The 16,663-nt window shown below is 43.4% G+C and overlaps 1 protein-coding gene across 1 annotated transcript in view; it reads right to left on the reverse strand.

Moving 5' to 3' along the window:
• Positions 1-16,663, reverse strand: part of LOC141148241 (uncharacterized) — a 65,370-nt gene that overhangs the window by 22,027 nt on the left and 26,680 nt on the right. The window contains exons 2-3 of the mRNA XM_073635495.1: positions 5,322-5,451; positions 328-401 (exon numbers count right to left, since the gene is read on the reverse strand). Of these exons, the coding sequence (XP_073491596.1) occupies positions 328-401; positions 5,322-5,451 (204 nt within the window). The remainder of the gene's footprint in view (positions 1-327; positions 402-5,321; positions 5,452-16,663) is intronic.

A 16,663-nucleotide genomic window follows, 5' to 3' on the forward strand; every position in this document is an offset into this window, starting at 1 on the left:
ACATTTTGACCTAAATGTATGAAGAAAAAAAGAAAGAACCCCAGTGGTAATTATATACCACCAAAAAAAAGCTGTTTGTGTGAACAAAATGATAAAAATGTCATATGTGTACAGTGTTACATGACCGCACAATTGTCATTAAAAGTGTGACAGCGCTGAAAGCTGAGAATTGGCCTAGGCAGGAAGGGGGTAAAAGTGTCCGGTATTAGGGCAGTTTAACTGAACATTCCTTATTGTGTGGCATTTTTTTCATGTCATTGTTTATGTTAATAGTTTTTCTTTAGAAAATACTGGAAACAAATGTCTACTTTTAAAATAATTCTGTACCTGTTATTTTTTTGGCAGTGTCGAATAGTTCTTTCAGTTCCTTTACCTGATAGTTCGAAATAACAGTCTTAGCACTGCAAGATTAAAGCATATATTTGTCAAAATAACAACAGTTAAATACAAAAAAAATGGAGAGATTGGTGAAAAACCAACAAATAGTTAATGGTTACATTAAATGTTGCAGCATATTTAATACGTTTTGTTCGGTATTCAGAGAATCATATATTACATTAACAATGCTTGCCTGGATTGAAATTTCATGAACCCAAAAGGATTCAGGAGAGGAAAAAAGCTAAATCAGCAATTCTCCTTCCTAGATCATCACTGATTAATCTTTTCCAAGAGACTTGATGTGCCCTTAGTTGTAAAGCAGGAATTGAATTCCTTGCCAAGAAGAGATTTAAATTGTAATTATTCCATGCCCCCTCCCCCATTTAGACTGACCAGAGTGGCATCCAACAAGGGTGTTCTCTTTGACATAATTATTTTCTCAAAAAAATTGCAATTTTGTCAAACTCAAATACTGAGGGATATAATATTGGACCTTATATTGAAAATGATTATCATGAATGTGATGATCTGATATTTTATTTTGGGCAATTCCAGCTCAACATTACCACATGTAGCCAGTAATGTCACCTTTGTTTAACCATTTGATGCCCATGTTATAGCCGAAAGACAGCTAGAGCGTGGGCCTAAATTGCCAGGATGGCGTTCATGTACGTCCTCCTGTGCTCGTGTTGCCCATGTGCCCCCTGTGGCATGCAGCGCACTCTGTGATCACCGAGTCCTTGGGTTTCGGCTGATCACAGATCAGAGTAAAGGGCCGATCCCAGCCTTTTATCATGTGATCAGCTGTCAGCCAATGACAGCTGATCACATGATGTAAACAGAAGCCGGTAATTGGCTTTTGTTTCCCCTCATGCTGACAGCGCGAGAAAAAAATAAGCCTATTACTGGCTTGTGTAAATGGGAGATTGGTCACGCACACTGACAGCCACTGCTGCTATGCAGTGCCCACCAGTGCCACCTACCAGTGCTCACCAATGCCACCTACTAGTGCCCATCAGTACTGCTAAGTAGTGCCCACCAGTGCCACCTATCAGTGCCCATCAGTGTTGTAAATCAGTGCCACCTATCAGTGCTGCCTATCAGTGCCACCTATCAGTGATGCCTATCAGTGCCACCTACCAATGGCTATCAGTGCCCTTCAGTGCTGCACATCAGTGCCCATCAGTGCTTCCTATTAGTGCAGTCTCATCTGTGCCTCCTATTAGTGCAGCCTCATCAGTGCCTTCTGATCAGTGTCCACCAGTGCTGCCTCATCAGTGCCTATCAGTTCAGCCTATCAGTGCCCATCAGTGCATCCTATCAGTGCAGTCTTATCTGTGCACATCTCAAAGCTGAAAACTGACCTGGGCAGGAAGGGGTATAAGTCCACTGGTAAGAAGTGGTTAAAAAGTGTATAAATGTAAACATACTAACCTAGATGGCTGCAGCTTCGATCCAATGCTATAGCTGTCTCCTGCCAGCTCTACACTGAGAACTGAGCAATCACAGACACTCAGTTCTAGGGTCTGCTCTGAGCTCAGAGTGGTGGTTTTCAGGCACCGCTCACTGTTCTGCTCCTCCAGCACTCACTTACATATTAAATTCCTGATAGTCAGCATAGAAACTGGATAGGAGCACCACAAGGTTGTCAGCATATACAGTATCAGCATTACAGAAGCTTGTGGAATACAAAGCTGTCAGTGTGGAATGGCATTGGTGTGTATCTTTCCCTCCTGGCTTACAGAGCCTGGGTTTGTCAGCTGTCAAAAGGTCCTGCCATCCCGCCAACGTTCAACGTTCTGCACTGGGATGCCTGCCTCGGGGTGGATAGTGGGAGGTGGTGCTGATGGCGGGGGGGGGGGGTTATGCATTTCAGAGGAACCTTCCTCCTTTGTCAAAGTGTTTTTGATCTCTCCTCTACCTTTGAAAGCAAAAGATATTAAAAAAAATTGATTTTTTTGCTTAAAAAAAAGTTTTCATTCGGTCATAGACCAGAAGTAACATCATGACACTGCTTCGGTCCTCCTAGATCCCAGAGGTGATCAGAGATGATCTGGTCTCTGTTCCCCCTTTATGGCGAGCCACGCAAACTGTCAGATCATTTCCCGGGTTCGCCGGTAAGAGCAGAAGGCTTGAAAAACACAGTTGAGTGGCAGGAGGAGGGGGGAGTCCCCTCCCACTGCTTGTAAAAGTGATCCAGCATCTAATCAACCACTTGAATTGCTTTTATGAGAAACAGCATCGCCGGCTGAAAAAAAAAACAGTGTTATGGCTGATAGCTTCAGTCATAACCCTGGTAAACCACTCAAAGCCGCAATGCATATTTACAGTATGTATTGCGGCCGGCAAGTGGCTAGAGAAAGCCAACTGTAAGACTGTTCAAATGTTTTGGTTTGGTGCATTAGGAATATATTGTACAATATTTTTCTCATTTATACTGAACATTCAATTGAGCCTTAAAAAGATCTAATGAATGAATCCTGCATTAATAGCCGCAAGTAGTTTTAAATTACTTTTTTCCTTTGAAATGTCATTTTGCTGTCAGACTGTTATAAACACGGGAAACATGCGCCCCTTTACAGGCATACTATAGACACCCCCCAGGTATGAAATTTAAAGGGATATTACACTTTTATTGTTTCACTTTAAGCATTATTAAAATCACTGCTCCCGAAAAAACGTCCGCTTTTAAAACTTTTTTTGCATTGATCCATATATGCAAGTTATTGTCATAAAAAGTGTTTGGGGACCTGGGTCCTGCCCCAGGGGACATGGATCAATGCAAAAAAAGTTTTAAAAGCGGACGTTTTTTCGGGAGCAGTGATTTTAATAATGCTTAAAGTGAAACAATAAAAGTGTAATATCCCTTTAAATTTCGTACCTGGGGGGTGTCTATAGTGTGCCTGTAAAGGGGCGCATGTTTCCCGTGTTTATAACAGTCTGACAGCAAAATGACATTTTAAAGGAAAAAAAGTAATTTAAAACTACTCGCGGCTATTAATGCATTGCCGGTCAGACAATACACATAGAAGTTCATTGATAAAAACGGCATGGGAATTCCCCACAGGGGAACCCCGAACCAAAATTTAAAAAAAAATGACGTGGGGGTCCCCCTAAATTCCATACCAGGCCCTTCAGGTCTGGTATGGATATTAAGGGGAACCCCGGCCAAAATGTAAAAAAAAAATGACGTGGGGGTCCCCCTAAATTCCATACCAGACCCTTCAGGTCTGGTATGGATTTTAAGGGGAACCCCGCGCCAAAATAAAAAAAAAAAACGGCGTGGGGTCCCCCCAAAAATCCATACCAAACCCTTATCTGAGCACGCAACCTGGCAGGCCGCAGAAAAAGAGGGGGGGAGAGAGAGCAGCCCCCCTCCTGAACCGTACCAGGCCACATGCCCTCAACATTGGGAGGGTGCTTTGGGGTAGCCCCCCAAAACATCTTGTTCCCATGTTGATGAGGACAAGGGCCTCATCCCCACAACCCTGGCCGGTGGTTGTGGGGGTCTACGGGGGAATTTAGGGGGACCCCCACGTCATTTTTTTTTTTAATTTTGGCCGGGGTTCCCCTTAATATCTATACCAGACCTGAAGGACCTGGTATGGAATTTAGGGGGACCCCCACGTCATTTTTTTTTTTGGTTCGGGGTTCCCCTATGGGGAATTCCTATGTCGTTTTTATCAATGAACTTCTATGTGTATTGTCGGACCGGCAATTCATTAATAGCCACGAGTAGTTTTAAATGACTTTTTTTCTTTGAAATGTCATTTTGCTGTCAGACTGTTCTAAACACGGGAAACATGCGCCCCTTTACAGGCATACTATAGACACCCCCAGGTACGAAATTTAAAGGAATATTACACTTTTATTGTTTGACTTTAAGCATTATTAAAATCACTGCTCCCGAAAAAACGGCCGCTTTTAAAACTTTTTTTTGCATTGATCCATGTCCCCTGGGGCAGGACCTGGGTCCCCAGACACTTTTTAACAAAAACTTGCATATAAGCCTTTAAAATTAGCACTTTTGATTATTCATGTTCGTGTCCCATAGACTTTAACGGTGTTCGCATGTTCGAACAAACTTTTTTCCAGTTCACATGTTCTGGTGCGAACCGAACAGGGGGGTGTTCGACTCATCCCTAATTAAAACAGACATGTAATGCACTCACGTGAAAGCAGTAGAAAAAACGCCTATTGCATCTGGTGCTCCGTCCGGTGAGCACACAGACAAACCCGTCCAGCTGGGACAACCACGATGATGCAAGATGACGCAAGCACGTCGCTCCGCTCTACTTGTTTCATAGTTTACGTCGTCCAGGGGCTCCTATACATGTCTGTTTTAATGTTCAATATATAGAAGGGTTTTACACTATTGGAGTCTCCTTTATCTTCCATGCCACATCTGTGATTTTGAGCTGGGGAGACATGATGGGATCTGTATCCCAGTAATCCTAATCGGTCCTTTATGATGTCCAATTACCATCTATGATTTTTGGATCCAAGTCCATTTGGCAAAGCTCCGGAGGGCTATCTTCACACAGGCTTCCCCTGATCCTCTGTAGTGGGGGGTCATGGGGCTCTGGTAAGGGGCCAATCATTTTCACTGGTGGTGGATCGAACTCAGCAGCACTTGCCACGTTACAGAAGATCACACATGTTTTCATTTGTTGATGGACTTTTCTTGAAGCTATTTATTTGTTCACGGGTGTTTGGTTTATTCTATGTTTGGATACACTATATATATTTTCATATTGCATTTATTTTACAATATCTATCAATATTTTTGTGACATTTGATTATGCCACATACATTCATTGTTACGCAGTGCTGCATAAATCCCGGAGAGAGCTCGTCTTCATGTGTGAAGTTAGTGTCCTAGATCTGAATGATATATGTACTATACATGTCACTTTGCACATTGAAGGCAGTTGAAGCATTACCTGTAGACAAACAGGGGCACAATAAAATCAGCAGAATGGTCCTCTCTCTCCGCATTCATTAGCTTTGTTAAAGAGGCATCAAACCCATCATCCTGCCAGATAACTTCAGTATCAAGTGGTAAAAAGTTCCCTGAAAAAAGAACAGAACAGAATTGCAGAAAAGTGCTGATAAAAATGTAGTTATATTAGCTTCAGCTTGACAAGTGTAGCATATTATGTGATTCTGTAGCTTAACAGGTGCTGCTAATTAATTAACCAACCCACTACAAAAAGATGAAGTCTAGTGGGCTGAGTCAACTCCTAGATATCTTTATCTCTGGAGGACCTTAGCCTTGAGATGTCCCTACCCTAATTACAGGCTCTGTTCCTGCTCACCCTGGACATTAACCACTTAAGAACCAGCCTCGTTTTGGATTTTAGGTGTTTACATGTTTAAAACAGTTTTTGTTTGCTAGAAAATTACTTAGAACCCCCAAACATTATATATTGTTTTTTTTTCCTAACACCCTAGAGAATAAAATGGCAGTCAATGCAATACTTTTCTTTTGCATCATATTTGCGCAGCGGTCTTAAAAGCGCACTTTTTTTGGAAAAAAAATCACTTTTTTGAATAAAAAAATAAGACAACAGTAAAGTTAGCCCAATTTTTTTTATATTGTGAAATATAATGTTACGCCAAGTAAATTGATACCCAGCATGTCACGCTTCAAAATTGCAACCGCTCGTAGAATGGCATCAAACGTTTACCCTCAAATATGTCCGTAGGCGACGTTTAAAAAATTCTACAGGTTGCATGTTTTGCGTTACAGAGGAGGTCTAGGGCTAGAATTATTGCTCTCGCTCTACTGGTTGCGGCGATACTTCACATGTGGGGTTTGACCACCGTTTTCATATGCAGGCGCTACTCACGTAAAAAAAAAAAATATATATTTTTATTATTTATTTTACATGATTTTACTTATTTTTACACTGTTTTAAAAAAAAATTGTGTCACTTTTATTCCTATTACAAGGCATGTAAACGTGCCTTGTAATAGAAAAAAGCATGACAGGACCTCTTAAATATGAGATCTGGGGTCAAAAAGACCTCAGATCTCATATTTACACTAAAATGCAACAATAAAAATAAAAGTCATTTAAAAAAATGAAATTGAAAAAAATGTGCCTTTAAGACGTATGGGCAGAAGTGACGTTTTGACGTCGCTTCCGCCCAGCAGTGTCATGGAGACGAGTGGGCGCCATCTTAGCCTCACTCGTCTCCAGGCACAGAAGGGAGACAGACGCAATCGCCTCCACCGCTACTGACGGCTCCGGTAAGCGGTGGAGGGCACCGTATCGTGGTGGAAGGAGGGGGCCCTCTCCCGCCACCGAAAAAACTGATCTCGCGGTGAATCCGCCGCAGAGACCACTTTTATCTGAAAGCCGACCGCCGCACGAAAACGGGGATACGTGGTTATGGCAGCTGGCTGCTGCCATAACAACGATATCCGTCGCCAAAGTTTGGATGCACATCGGTCGGCAAGTGGTTAAGGCTAGGTTCAGACTAGAACACACAGCGGCTCACAGCAGGGGTCCGGTGTGTCTCCATTCATCATTTCCGGTCTGATTTCAGCCCGAATTTTGGTCTGAATTTGGACCTGAAACGGACCAAAAGATGCACAGGGCTCCTGTGCAATTCGCACGGGAGCCACTGCGGAGATGTGTGAACCGGCTCCATAGAGAGAAGTCACAATCGCCTGCTATACGAATTGGATGTGGGGGAAAACCACATTCAATTCGCATAGGTGTGAACCCAGCCTTAGGTTTTCCTGCCCACTTTTATGTGTTCGATTCTCAATGTTATGTAGCACCTCTACCTAGGTAGGTGCAAGAGGTTAGGATTTAGGTAGGCCTTTTTGTTTTAGTTTATGTGGGATGGGAGTTGCTCAGAATAGAAGCTGGTGACTCACAAACAGCATCATTAGGACTAGGAATGATCCCGATGTTTGACTCGAACATCGGGTTTTCATTTGTTCGTAGAACAAACAAGAATATGGGGCATTTGCAGCAAATTGGAGCCCGCAGATCGCCCCACAATGCACTGCAAGATTGCAGTGCATCGACGGCTGCTGATTGACCAAAGCATGCACCTGACCTTTGGCCAATAACAGTGCGATCTACTGTGAGAGCCATGATTGCCCAAAGGCAGGGTGTCTTTGGCCAATCAATGTTCAGGGGGCCAAGTCCACGCCCACACTATATAAGACTGTTTACACATTGGCCATATGTAGTGTGACATGGAGATTGAGACTTGAGAGAACATGAGCTGGATTAGGCAAGTTAATTAGTGGCGTGCAGGCAGTTTAAAATATATATATATATATATATTACAGTGTAGTCAGTGTAGACTATATATACAGTGCACACAGTTTAGTATATATATATATATATATATATATATATATATATATATATATATATATATATATATATATATATATGCAGTGCAGGCAGTTTACAGTATATATTACAGTGCAGGCAGTGTGGTGTACAGTATATAAGTGCAGGCAGTGAACAGTTTATAATACAGTGCAGGCAATGTACAGTATATAAGTGCAGGCAGTGTACAGTATATAATACAGTGCAGTCTGTGTACATTATATACATTATATAATACAGTGCTGGCGGTGTACAATATACAAGTGCAGACAATGTACAGTATATAATACAGTGCAGGTGGTGTACACAGTATATAATACAGTGTGTACAGTATGTAATACACTTCTGGTGGTGTACAGTATATAATACAGTGCAGTCGGTGTTGTACAATATATAATACAGTGTGTAAAGTATATAATAGCATGTATAAGAGCGCTCTGAGTAACAAAGCAAGCAGATATCAGTCTATGTAGAAATAGAAGTAGGTCTTCATGCACTTTCTGCAGCACTTGAAGAGAGAAGCAAACTCTAGAAGTAAAATGAAAAGAAAAGAAAAAAAAGAAAAAGAAAAAAATGAAAAAAAAAAAAAGGTGCCTTTTTTCTTTTCATTTTACACCTTATAATAAAGTGCAGGTGGTGTACAGTATATAATACAGTGTAGTGTGGTGTGAAAAAAAAAATCCCCATCATCTACGGAACGCCACCAAGGAGAGACAGATGCTCACAGGCCACTAAAATAGGGCAAGCAGCCTTTGTGTCTACAGTGAAAATTGGTGGTCGCGGACATGGTGCATCCTCTGCAGGCGGGGCACACTTTTTTCCAGTGCTGGCCGTGTTATTGAGCCACAACATGCTGAAGAAGCATCTGAAGAATTGGTGGAGTGGATAACTAAGCCGTCTTCATCCTCCTCATCCTCTGTCACCCAGGCTCATATTAGTTGACTATTCCACCGGTTCCACCGGCTCCTTGTCCACAGTTACTCCTTCCATAGCCCAACCATCATGCATGGAGGGGTAACCAGAATTATTCAAACATAGTGTCGGTTACATGCTGCTGGAGGATGCGCAGCAATTAGAAGGCTCCGATGTTGGTTCCCAGGTTGAGGAAGGGAGTAACATGAGCCTAGAGAGAGGGGGTGCCACAGAAGGACAAGAAACTAGCAGTCATGTTCCCCAGCTGCAGCATACTGCCAAGTTTGCTCCAGTGACGAGGAGGGAGGGGATGATGAGGTCATTGATTGTACTTGGGTGCCTCAGAGAAGAGAGGGGGAAAATGAGGAGGAGGAGGCACAACTCCAATGATGCAGGATGTCCCCCAGGGGTCAGCTTAAGGGCAGCGACCATATTGCATCACACAACAGAGATCCACAGGTGCAGGGCGCTGCTGACTCCCCGCTGACTTCCAAAAGTTCAATGGTGTGGGCTCTTTTCGACATGTGTGCAGTAGATCGCACCATTGCTGTTTGCATTCTATGTCCTGAAGCGGATCAAGCGTGGCCAGAACAGCAGCTGCTTGAGCACTACATGCTTGACAAGACATATGACGATCTGTCATGCAGTCCATTGGCAACAGCACCTGAAAGACCCACATCATAAAAAGAGGCGGACTTCTCCTTGCTCCTCATCTGGGATCTCAACCCCTACTATACCTCCAGTCCTCTCAAAAACCTGCACTGAGAGGATTGAAGGTATAGCAATAGGTGCCACAAGCAGCCAATCTCCTGAACCATACCAGGCCACTTGCCCTCAACACGGGGAGGGTGACATAACTGAGTGACACAGCCCCTTCTGACATCATGTAATGTCAGAGGGGGTGGGGTCAGAGGGGGCGTGAATGACAGCTGGGGAGAGCAATTCATCGAGAACGGGTGCTTATCGTGATGGCAGGATGGCCTATGAAGAGCCATTCAGTCTCTAACAGGGAGGAAGGGGGAGGTAGGGAGAGACTGCCTGACCCACATTTCTACACGTGAGAGACTATTGGTGTGCACAGCCCACTTTTGAAGTGTCCACATAGACTGCTGTGGAGGTTGCAGAGTTGTATGTTCCTTCCATCCCTGATTTGCAGGATCAGACCAGCCTGCCACCCTGTGTGCCCAATGGATGGACCTTTCCTATTGCCAGGGTGAGGCCTCCCATCGGGAATTCCAAAGAAGATTGGCTTATCCTGTCCTTTTTTTTTTTCAAATAAATTTTTATTGATAAAATCAAACAAAGTAACATGTTACATTTCACATTGTACTGGTTGCATCAACATAAAAGGTTCATTAACATTGGCTGAATGCATTAAGAAAAAGAACCATCATTATCCAATGAAAGGAACCCAACATTAGCTTTAATGTATCGAGATAGATCTCTCGTATTATAGTCAAGTGTGCATTATGTGAGATTTTAGATATCAAGTAGATTAGATTAGAGTCTTTATTTCGTTGGATGCAACTAAGCGTAATATCTCGGGGAGAGTTATTGGGTGCTGGTACTCAGCTAGGAGTACCTGTTTGTAAGTATTCTAAATTGTGTGGTGCCTCTCTTGGCCAGATAGGCGTTTGTAACCTTTTGGGGATCTAAGTAGTGCATCATGAGAGGTTCCTGTGTGGGGCATGCAAAGTGTGTTCGTCATTATTTGTTTGATGATATCAAAAATGTTAATCCAGGGAGTGGGGGAACGAACTGGGGGGGGGCTTAGGTGAAGGGATATGTTGTGTATGTGGTGGGGGGAGGGGGGGTCCATGGGAGAGAGTGAATGATATGGTGTACAGGGATTCTGTCTCTGGGAGTAAGGTTGACCGTCTCTCGTTTCCCTCCTCGTGGGGCTATCCACTTGATATCCGCATATTTATGTAGTGATGAGGAAAGGACGGTTCTATTAATTCCTAGAAAGTCCAGATTTCTAAGTTTGGTGTATATTATATTCCTGTCTGGTTGTTTGGGGAATGTAAGAGTGAGTATTCTGGTGTGGTCTGTAAATGTTTACAGCATACCCATTTTATGCCAAATTTGCTGGGGGAGTCTCTTGCTATGTGGATTAATTCTTCCAGTTCTGCAATTCTTTTGATTCTACAGAACCATTCCTTCAGGGACGGAATGGTTTGGGACTTCCAATGTATCGGTATGCACTGTTTGGCTGCATTTATCATGTGCATTGCCAGGGATTTGTGATAGGTACGATGAGATATATTGGGGTGGTGTATGAGAAATTGAGCTGGTGACCATTCCAAGTCATATGTGGTAACAAGTGAGGTTATGCGATGTACTTCTTTCCAAAATGATTGGATCTGTGGGCATTCCCACCATATGTGTAGTAAGGTGCCGGGTGTGTGTTGCATCTCCAGCCGAGATCTGGGATTGCTGAGTTAAATTTGTGCAGTAATTCTGGCGTGCAGTACCATCGGGATTGAATTTTGTAACCGTCTTCCTGAGTGGAAACATTAATGGAGCCTTTGTGGATGTTGAGGTAGATGTTACCCCAATCCACTGGTGTAAGAGGAAGTGAAAGTTCTTTTTCCCAAACTTTGCATATAGCTGGGCTGTTGGGGTGACAGTCCAAGAAAAGAAGGGAATGTGTAGCAGAGATCAAGTGTGTTTGGGGAGACGATTGGGAACAGAGGTGTTCAAAAGGCGTAAGCTGCCTAGAGCATGAGGATTTCTTATCTGATGTTCCCAGGTAAATGTGCAATTAGAAGGTATGTCCATGGTGGGATCAGGGGTCTGTCAAGTCATGTAGAGAGGAGAGGTGCTGTATAGAGTTTACCTTGGTCAAAGAAGTGATGAGCGAGAACCTTCTCCTCTGACCAATGATGTGCTAAAAAGTCCAAACACATGCCTAGGGGGAAGTCAGGGTTCAAACTCATTGGAGATAATGGACCTGGTATAGTCGATATGGAAGATTATTTGCATATTATGCTGAAGCATTGTGTGGTTGGTCTGATGAGAGGATGAAGTTTGAGCTCCGGAGGGATATGTAATTTGGAAAATGAAGGGACATCCCTACCTCGTTCCATCATGGATGGAGAAGGCACTCGACAGGGTGTTGTTTACTCTAATCCGAGCCGTGGGTTTAGCATACAAACACAGTATAAGACTGACCATATACTGTTTTATACCTATTGCTTGAAAGACTGCTGCCATATAATCCCATGCCACCCTGCCGAATGCCTTCTCCGCATCCAGTGAAAGGAAGAAGCCTTTTTTGCTTCGATGTGGTGATATAATGGTGCAGATTCATGGTTTTCAAAGTTTTGTCCCTGGCTTCTCTTCCAGGGACAAAACCAACTTGATCATGGGGGATAATGGATGGAAGAAGTGGTAGTAGTCCGTTAGCTAAAATTTTGGAGAAAATTTTGATATCTACATCGAGGAGCGAAATTGGCCTATAGTTTGCAGCTTGTGTTGGGTCTCTGTCTGCCTTTGGTATTACAGTAATGTGAGCTTCCAGCATTCCTGGGGTGAGTGGGTTGGATTTGTATATGGAATTAAATGCTTTTAGGTATGGGGTACATAGAGTGTCTGCAAATGTTTTGTAGTACATTGCCGATAGGCCCTCCAGGCCAGGACTTTTTCCGGTTTTCAGTTTTTTAACTGCTTCTTTCCATTCTAATGGAGTGATCGGGGTTTCTAGTGTATCAGCTGAATCAGCTGAGATGCCTTTGGGGCAGAATTTGGCTAAGAATTCTGTAATTTTATTGTGCCTTGCCTCAGGAGAGGGTATCAATGTGTTTGTCTTGTCAATATGGTATTGGGACGAGTAAAATTTCTCGAATTCGTGAGCTATGTCGTCATTTTTCGTATAGACGTCGCCTGTAAGGGAGTGCAACTTGTGTACTGTTGTTTTGGCTTTTCTAGCATATAGTGCTTGGGCTAATAGGTGTCCGCTTTTGTTCCCGAATTCGTAAAAAAGTTTTTGTGACAACATAAAGTTTTTCCTGATAGTTTGACCTAGTTCTTCTTGTATGAGTTTACATGTATCAATCAGTTCCTGGTATGTTTGTTGTGCTAGCGTCTTTTTGTGGAGTGCTTCTAATGTCCTGAGTGTTTTGAACAGGTCTGACAGCCGCTGTTGTCTATCTTTCTTAAGTTTGGCCGTCATGGAAATGAGTCTGCCTCCAATGACACACTTATGTGCTTCCCATTGGGTTATTTTTGAAGTGTCCGGGGTGTCATTATCTGTGAAATAATTGTCCAGACATTTGGTGAGTGTGTTTACCTGGGTTTCGTCAGTCAAGATCTTAGGGTCTAATCTCCAGATTCTGGTAATTGAGAGTTTGTCAGGAAGTGAAAGTGTAATCATAGTGATGATCTGATATGGTCATCGGTTCTATCGTAGCGTTTGTGAGGCAGGGGAGATCCTGTTGTGTCAGGAAGAGATAGTCCAGTCTTGAATATTTGTTGTGTGGGGTTGAGAAGAAGGTGAAGTCTTTTTCTTATGGTCTAAGGATGCGCCATGTGTCATGTAATAGGAGAGTCTGTAGACTGAGTTTAATTTGGCGTAGAGCTCTGTATGTTAGGCAGGAAGATCTTGTCGACGTGTCAAGAAGAGGATCGAGGGGGAGTTAAAATCGCTTCCCAAGTTTAACATACCATGTTTAAAGTTGGCGAGAGATTGCAAAGTTGAATGAAAGAATGAAACCTGGGATTTGTTTGTCTATAGATATTGGCTAAAGTAATGGGTCTATTTTGAAAGTTCCCTTCCCATTCAGGAAGATGTGTCTGCCATGATCATCAGCGAGGGTGTCTGTTTTCTGAATTGTGACATTTTTGGATATGAGGATTGAAACCCCCTTTGTTTTGGAATTTGGTGAGGCTGCATGGTAGTACGTTGGAAAGTCCCTGTTTGATAATTTAGGGATAGAAGTAGAACAGAAGTGTGTCTCTTGCAGATATACAATGTCTGCTTTCATGATTCGCATACTGTTTAACACTTTGGTGTGCTTCACGGTGATATTCAATCCCTTCATGTTCAATGAGATTATTTTAAGTGAGGCATTCCTCGTTGAGGAGTTAAGGGCAGCCATAGTGCCTGAAGATTTTTTGGACCTGATGTGCGGTCGCCCACCAGAGGGAAGCGAGAGATGGCCACACGTATAATAAAAAAGAAAAAGAAAAAAGGGGGGGATGGAGGGAATAGAGATATGTGTCTCTGGGGGGGTGTAGGGGTGGGATGTGTAACTACTGGATGCAGGTACGGACTCCTGGCCCTACCCCTGTGGTGCAATTCCAGAAGGGGTCAGTTGGAGCTCTTAGAGTCCACTGTGTGTGAGGGTAGTTGGCTACGGTTCCTAAAAGGATTCAATCTTGAGTTCTGGCAAGGTCTGGTGGGCTTATAGAAGGGTTGGTTAGTCAAAGAAAAGGTGTGTAGGGGGAGCGTCCACCTATACAGGGTATCGGGCATGGATGTTTGTCGCTAAATTTCCCATTGGGTGTTTGGGAACAGGGTGTTGTGTTGTTCAGGTGGTTAGTTTGGTTGGCTCCGAACTAAACCAATGTGTGTGGAGAAATTTCATTAAGACTAATAACAGTATATTAACATATATAAACTGCTGAACTTAGTCAGCTTGGGCAGATTAACATATCTACTAATCCATATAGTTCAGCTCAATATAGCTAGTGAGCCGTTGTTCTTTTTGATTGCGGGGGATCTGTTTAAGGCATGGTATCCTCGGAGGATATAATCCCCTTTTAGAAGTAACCAGGCATAACAATATAAACCATGAAACAGTCTAACTGAAGAAAGGCTAACAAATTATGAAACGGAAAGGAAGGCGTCAACAGTGACAAATATTCCTGCAACCATTTACTGCATATATTAGGCAGACCATTCCGAGGGAGGCACCGTGCGTTGTATTGGGGGGCATACCCCCTGCTTTGATCTGGGTGTTTATTAATCGGTTAGAATCAAATAGTGAGAGCGGTAAAGATGTAGGGTTATGGTTTATGATCGCTCTCAGCGGCCTGGTGTATAAATGTGATCTTTGATTACTTTTATTATATTATTATTTTTATTTTACCTTTATCTTTTAAATAATTAATTTTTTTGTTTTGTTCGGGGATGGGGTTTCAGCGGTGCCCTGTGCCTCCCTTAGAGGTCTAGACTGTGGGCCCTGTGTTAAGATATGCGCTATGATAACCAAGAGTTTATTGCAAAGTACAGGGGCTGTCCCTATTAGCCAGATTGGCTACCCACTCCACCCCCACTCGAGTATACGTACATACAATCACTGGTCATCGTGGCAGTTCTTAGTGCTATCAGTTCAACCAGACCAAGTTCTTAGAGGTTGTAATAGTAGCTGGAGGGGAAGTAGGGGTTAGTTGAATAGAGTAGCTCAGTCCCTACTGTTAGGGGAGAGTGCCTCCCATGCATAGTTTAGAGACAGAATATTATGTGGTCCAGGCATTCTATGGCAGGTTTGGAATTTGTAATAACTCTGCATGGTGCAAAGATGTAAGGTGGGTCCTTGGTTGTTGTTTGTATGGTGGATAGCTCCAGCCAGTGCCTGAGATCTGGGCTTCAATGTGGGTCGAGGGACCTGCGTCGGTCTGGAGAAGTAGTGCCCAGTGCGCTGGGGTTTCCAGTCAATAGACATGTCGCCCTTCCAGATATGGTTAAGAGTTTGGTGTCGATGGGTATTTGTCCGGTATTGTCTCAAGGCTGATTTGAGGGGAGCCGTAAGGTTAGAGAATGAGAGTTTACCTCTAGGTGTCAGGTAGGCTTGGGTGTCAGGTGTTCCAGGATGGTTGGGGGTGGTATAGATTGCAGTCTGCTAAGGCATGGTTCTCAGGTGGAGTTAGTTAACATGTGTTCAATAAAAAATATTAAACCACGCTAAATAATAAAGTAATCTAAAGGGTTATTATGGTGGAAATTTGAATGCCACACAAAAAAAATGAATATATCAAAAATTGAAAAATAAAAAATTAAGAATTGAAAGTAAAGTCCAGATATCTCCTGAGATGGGAACAAACTCCAGATCACCAGAATACTTCAACATGTATGGATGACAGTCCAAAGATTACAAGAGTAGGTTGCCCTTACCAGAATATCAATTAAATAGACGGATGGCTTAAACCCAGCCAGGTCCTTTGGGATGGAAACCAATCTGCTCTGTCCGGATTCAGGATATGATTCCCTCAATGAATGAAGGAGAAAAAATAACAAAAAAGACTGACCATAGTGTAGTATGATCAAATGCTTCTATGGACATACAAACGTACTAACACCCTGGTGTGCACACAAGAAAAAAGAGGTGATAACCCACCACCGTGACTGTAGATTGCGCTTACCGACTCACAGTGGTAGCCAGGCTCTATAATATACTAGGAGCTGATTGATGGGTGACAAGGAACGATTGATTCGCCCGCTGTAGCCAGGAATCCATGCTCTCAGTACATGACCTTTCGATTGGCAGTCCGCGCAAAACTTGTTCTCCTCCCGCAGCAGCAGCTCGGACAGCACGGCTTGGTACCGCTCCACGTCCCGAACCGACTTCAGCAAATAGCCTGCAAGAGGGTAAGTGGAGTTGTGTTCCGTGTCAGTGTGGGCCATCTGTCAAGGAGAAGATGGGTTACCTCCTTATGAGCGACGTGCCTTGGGATGATCAGGTGAGGCTGTGGGGCTGCCATTCCTTAGGGGTCCTGCAGCCTGATGAGGAGAGGACGGTGGATGGGTGCGGCATCGGTGACTGATATTGAAGTTGCCTGCTTCAATGATGTCATCCATAGAAGTAGCTCTGCGCAACGACGGAAGGCGAAAGTCACTGTACCAGTCTGGCAGCTCGATTAGCGGGATGTTGAGGGTAGTACAAAAATGTTTCAGGTCCTCGGGTACTCTGAGGTTTACTGTGTGCCCATTTGCAGACGCTAACAAAAGGGAAATTTCCAACGGTAAACAATTGCTTTTGCTCTCAGTACGTCCAGTAGGGGTCTCAGCTC

The sequence above is a fragment of the Aquarana catesbeiana genome, linkage group LG06 (assembly GCF_042186555.1).
Source record: "Aquarana catesbeiana isolate 2022-GZ linkage group LG06, ASM4218655v1, whole genome shotgun sequence".
NCBI classification, from domain to species: domain Eukaryota; kingdom Metazoa; phylum Chordata; class Amphibia; order Anura; family Ranidae; genus Aquarana; species Aquarana catesbeiana.